The 5,295-nt window shown below is 38.4% G+C and overlaps 1 protein-coding gene across 1 annotated transcript; it reads right to left on the bottom strand.

The window, feature by feature from the left end:
- SARC_00775 (hypothetical protein) lies at positions 1–1,059 on the bottom strand. Its single transcript, XM_014305527.1, has one exon. It carries the CDS (start codon positions 1,048–1,050, stop codon positions 190–192), a length of 861 nt encoding a protein of 286 aa, XP_014161002.1. The 5' UTR covers positions 1,051–1,059; the 3' UTR covers positions 1–189.
- Between the last annotated feature and the right edge of the window lie 4,236 nt (positions 1,060–5,295).

The following is a 5,295-nucleotide window of genomic DNA, read 5'->3' as shown; positions in this document are numbered from 1 at the left end:
AAAGTGACTTGCTACGATACGATGTGAAAACTGACTTGCTACAATGCGATGTGGAAAGTGACTAGCTACTTACATTTAATACAGTTTATATTGCTTTTGGAGTTGACAGCCATTGTTTTCAACTATATTATTATATATATAAAACAGAAAATTTACTTAGAGGGTTCTAATAAATCATGAAGTCGAATCTTAATACGCATAATACCGGACATAGCCGTCTGTCGAGTCCATGTAGACCTCGCGCACTTGACGATCCACCATGCGGTCGTGAAGTTCTTGATTGGTTAAACCATTTTCACCCGGATATTGGAAGATCCAGAACGGCTTCGGACCGTATGGGAGCGAGCCATAAACATCGATATCCCATGGGTACCAGTTAAATAGCGATTCCACAATATATGCATCAAACTCGTCGATAATCGTTGGTTCATTAACATAGTAACTCGGATTCTTTAGAGCTACCTTCATGTCTATACTGTGTGCAAAGTCCACAATATTTTGCATATACTCGACGTATCGAGGGTCTATACGATCAGCATCATAGTATGCTTTAGCTTGCGCGTCATTCTCTGTTACAGCTGTGGATGGTTTTGCATTATCCGAGCTAATCGCCGTAAAGTTAAGTGCCTTGTAGCTCGTAATTATGTCCTTCATAATCGGAAGAATTTTGTCGTTCAAATCGTCAGGATTGAACCAATAGTCCCCCCAGAGTTCCCCTTCTGAATTTACATCCAAATTCTGTTGCCACTGGTAGTTGAGCAACCTTGGATCCGGTGCATATAATGGATTAACAGTTGCCACACTCAGGTAAGCCATGAGTTCACCAGTGGGGTTTGCACGTTGCGCATCTACGCGAGGGTCTGGTATCAAGGGATCTGCGAACAGTACATCTGCACCAGTGCAGTCTGTGTTCGCCTGCATTCCAGAATTAGACCATGCTAAATTGCATATTTGTGATGACGACGAGTCCCTGCGTACAATTGCAGCAGGCGCTGCTATCGCGGCAGAAGCCAACAAGGCGGTGTATGCAATACTTGTTATTATTGACATTGTTAGAATAAATATATACGTGACTGACCAGACCATTATATATCAATTTCTGTATCACGACTTTTAAAAAAATTCGCTTTTTTCGCTTTATCATGTGTCAGTTTTCACAATTCACATATTGTTGTCATTTTGTTCACAACTTCACAGAGACATGTCTTTTGAGGTTTGACACATTTCGTCGTTTTATGATAAAAATAAAATAACAAATTACTAAATTAGTATTGCTTTACTATTGCAAATTGCAAGTAATTATGATTTAAAAAAATTGATTGGAGTTCAGCTCTTTTGAACAGCCGCCTTTAGGCGACTATCCGGACAACGCCGCGATGGAGTCTTTGAGTATTTGATGAGAGTTATTCAGGCCTCGTAGGGCAGACTGCCGAGGCTCCGAGCATATTTTTTGTTATCCATAGGCCAGAGCCATGATGTTTGGTAAATATAAATAAATATATATATATGTTTTATATTTAGATTTTAGAGACATCATATATTTATTTAGACTTTAAGAGTTTGTATGTAGTCTCTTCACTCTTTTAACGCTTCAGTCATCAACTCATTATATTATCTCATATGTATGTACTATGTAGCAGTAGCACTGAAAGCAGGCGCCTCACGGGCTTTTATAGATGACCTCGGACTTTTAAAAACTTGAAGCCGCAAGCAGGAGTTCGTAGGTTTCGTTACGTTATTGCTGATCAGAATAAACGTGCCACGTTTTATAAAAAAATCTTGAAGCCGCAGGAAGAACATAATAATATTGGCCTGGGAGACCTTTATATATACATATGTCGCCCAGTAGACGAAACGCTGAACGTTTAGTGCTATGCATTTCAAAAAAAACTTAAAACGTTTCATTTGACGCTGTCTGATATCTCTATTTAATTCTATGTATGTATATATAATCTCTCTCTCTTTCTCTCTCTCTACGGCATTGTAGCTGAAAAGCCTGAAACTATAAACGTTGCACCATACTATGTACGGAATCTCTTCTTTAAGAAATAGTAGTTGTTGTGTTAAAAAAAGAAAGATGAAATAAAGGAATAGTACTTTTATTTTTATAAATGTTTTTTCTTAATTGGAAAAATAATAATACATAGGCTATTTTCATAGCCTACATAAAACAATTTTTGGATATTTTTATGTTTTTTTTTTTCAATACATACAAGTGTACAATTTAAGCTATGATACAAGATGTATTATTTTTATTTTGTTAAAAAAATAACAAACAAAAGGTATAAACGTACTCTCTCTAGAGTCGCTCTGTATTTGGATGAATATTCTGAGTCAGAGACAAGAGCTCAGCTCATAACGTTATGGGGGTACGGGATAGAAGTTTAACGTAAATGCATATTTATTCAATTTTAAAACGTTATAACGACTATAATGTGATCAGAACAGTCTACTTAAGTTCTTGTATAGGACTGGTTCTTATCGTGAACATGATGCATACTTCATTGTTTAGACCCGCAAGCTGCATTTATGAGCATACAAAGGACCGCACATGAAATTAAAGTTGAACATACAATTATATTTATTCGAATTATAAAGGTTTTAACGGAAAACGATTTGGGGTTAGGACAAGAGTAGTGAAAATAGTAAGCACCCAGTCAGCAAGTCTGGCAAGTGGCAACAGTCAACCAACAGTGCACTGTATTTGCATTGTGCAACACTGCACACTGCACAGTGCACACTGCACACTGCACACACATGACACAACAAACACACAGCAAGAGAGAAGATATTTATTTATGTACACCAGAAGAAGAAGAGTCTGCACAACAAGAAGGGGGCCGCCAACACAAAAGACTGCAACTCTGCAAGCCTGCAACAGTAAATACATAGCCTTTCTAAAAATCAGACAAGTGCAATATGCGTCGCTCACTCGCTGTCCGACCTGTCGCCTTTAGTTTCTCTAAACACGTGTAGACGTTTAGAGTTTTAGACGCGTATGTAAATACTCTCGTAAAGTCATATTTCGCTCCATCATGAGTAGAAAATATTTATTTATTTTAACAAAACAAGGCATTAGGATATTATACTTTATAGTTACATATGTATTTAAATCAAAAGACCGGAAAATTCTGCGCGAAAACGAGCCAAGAAACACAATGATCGGACAATCGACACCGAAATGGTAGATGTTTGAAGTTGCAACTTCTATAGTATGAAGTTGTAACTTCTATAGTAGGCGTGTACATAAACTCACAATTGTGCTAGCATAGTAGTTGCAAAGCCATTATGGTACGCACCGTTTTAGGCTTAACGCACCCTCAGCGAGAGGAGGATAACCGCCCACAACATACACAGGATGTACATGTTGATAGTTATAGTGAAAGTCATTCACTAGATGCATGCGATTCACTAGATGCACGCAATGAAAGTTGTTGTTCACGATTCCACAAAGATGAATACTTCAAGGGCGAGTTGGTAGGCGTTAGGGAACAGACGCAAGTCTATTACCAACGGCAGTGCTAATGTTAGTAGCGATGGTGACTCTTCTGACGACGAGTGCAACAGACGTACTAGTGGTAGTACTAGTGTTAGTGATGGTAGTTCCTCTGATGACGATGAGCGCTAGTAAGCTATGTCAAGGACCATGGGTTTACCTGGTTGCCGTGGTCTCTACGGGGCGGGGTGGGGCCTCGTAGACAAGTGAACAGTATTAATAAAATCCTGAACTCAAATCATACTAGCCCTTTTTGAAATAAACTTTTATTGAATGAAATATTCATAAAAAATCCGTTTGTACTTTTGAAATATTGGGGGGAGTGCAAGTCTGGAGTTGTATCTGTATTGACAGTTTCTATCCTGATGATTTACCTTGTAGATCTAAAATATAAATTTTATTCCTGAAAAAAAAACTAAATAATTCATCGCAGTCCTTACTTTTGATGAATAAGCTAACTAATAAAATCGGGATTTGTGAATGTAACGAGTCGTCACATTTCATTTTGAATTTTTTTATTTTTGTATTAGCTCTAGTACAAACTATTTTTGAAAACAAATACTTACCGGGTGCATTTTGGTAAAATGTGACGACTCGTCACATTTTGTTTTGCGCTAGTGATATCATAGTCCAATTTCGAACATATGTAGCAGGCGACTCACGCTAGCGAGCGGCCAGGGCCCAGGCGGCAGGCAAGCAGGCTCTCGCTCTAGTCTCTATTCTCGCTACTACTCTACTACTACTACTATTTAGTAGTAGTAGAGAGAGAGGAGAGAGAGAGAGGAGAGAGAGAGAGTGACTCTCTACTCTCTCTCTCTCTGTAGTAGAGTAAAGTAGAGTACAGTAGAGCCTGGTCAGCCTACCATACTACTACTCGCCCTGGGCCAGAGTCTCAAACTCATCAGTTGTGTCAGACATTTAACCTGGCGCCGGACCAGTGCTTGTCGCCTGGCAATTGCCTTCTAAATTGAACAACCTGGCGGCTGGCAGTGGTAGCCTGGTAGGTTTTTCGTGTTTTGATTACAGTATATAATCAGCCGGAACTCAAATAGGATGAAAGGAAGTGGTGGGGACTTGGTCCTCTCTAGAGAGAGTAGGGAGCGAAGACAATGGCCTGGGGGACTGGGGCGTACGTGTCACAAATTCACAGGGCTATAAATCAAACATTTTATTTAACATCATCTGTCCATGACCCTCTAGAAAGAGAAGAATACTTTTAAGATCAACAAAATATAGGGGATCGAACTAACTGGCCATCAAGATGGCCGTGATCTGTCTGCATGGCTGCTGAAAAGAAACACCCAACTCATTGAACTCAGAAAATAGCATCTGTATACATTCCAGGAATTGGACAAGAATGGTACACATGAAAAGGCTTAGCTTCTGGCACAGTCTTGTATTTGTCAGGTAACAGAAGGTATGAAATGGCTATATTCAAAACGTTACAATTTAATTTTACAAAATGCTTCGGAAACAACAGTACCAAGTGCACAAACCAGACAACAGCATGTTCTGTATACAATCAAACCACACATCTATGTATTTGATATCGGAATATTGAAATTCGATTATATTTCTACTTGTACTAACACGATACGAAAATAGGAATATAAAAAAACATTCATGTTGCTCATTGATATCTTCTTAGATATCTGTAGAACCGTATACATTTACATATTACATATACATACAAAATAGATATATACATTTACATATACATTGTAAGCGAATATATAACTTTTGCTGTCTATGCATGGTTGCGCAAGCATTTCTCACCAGACACAGATATTAGATAACAA

This window comes from Sphaeroforma arctica (assembly GCF_001186125.1).
Source record: "Sphaeroforma arctica JP610 unplaced genomic scaffold supercont1.27, whole genome shotgun sequence".
Taxonomy (NCBI): Eukaryota; class Ichthyosporea; order Ichthyophonida; genus Sphaeroforma; species Sphaeroforma arctica.
This window is presented reverse-complemented; position numbering and strand designations above follow the sequence as displayed.

Bases quoted from the DNA above. Each gene is read 5' to 3' on its own strand.
- SARC_00775 (XM_014305527.1), bottom strand. From the start codon at position 1,050: ATGTCAATAATAACAAGTATTGCATACACCGCCTTGTTGGCTTCTGCC.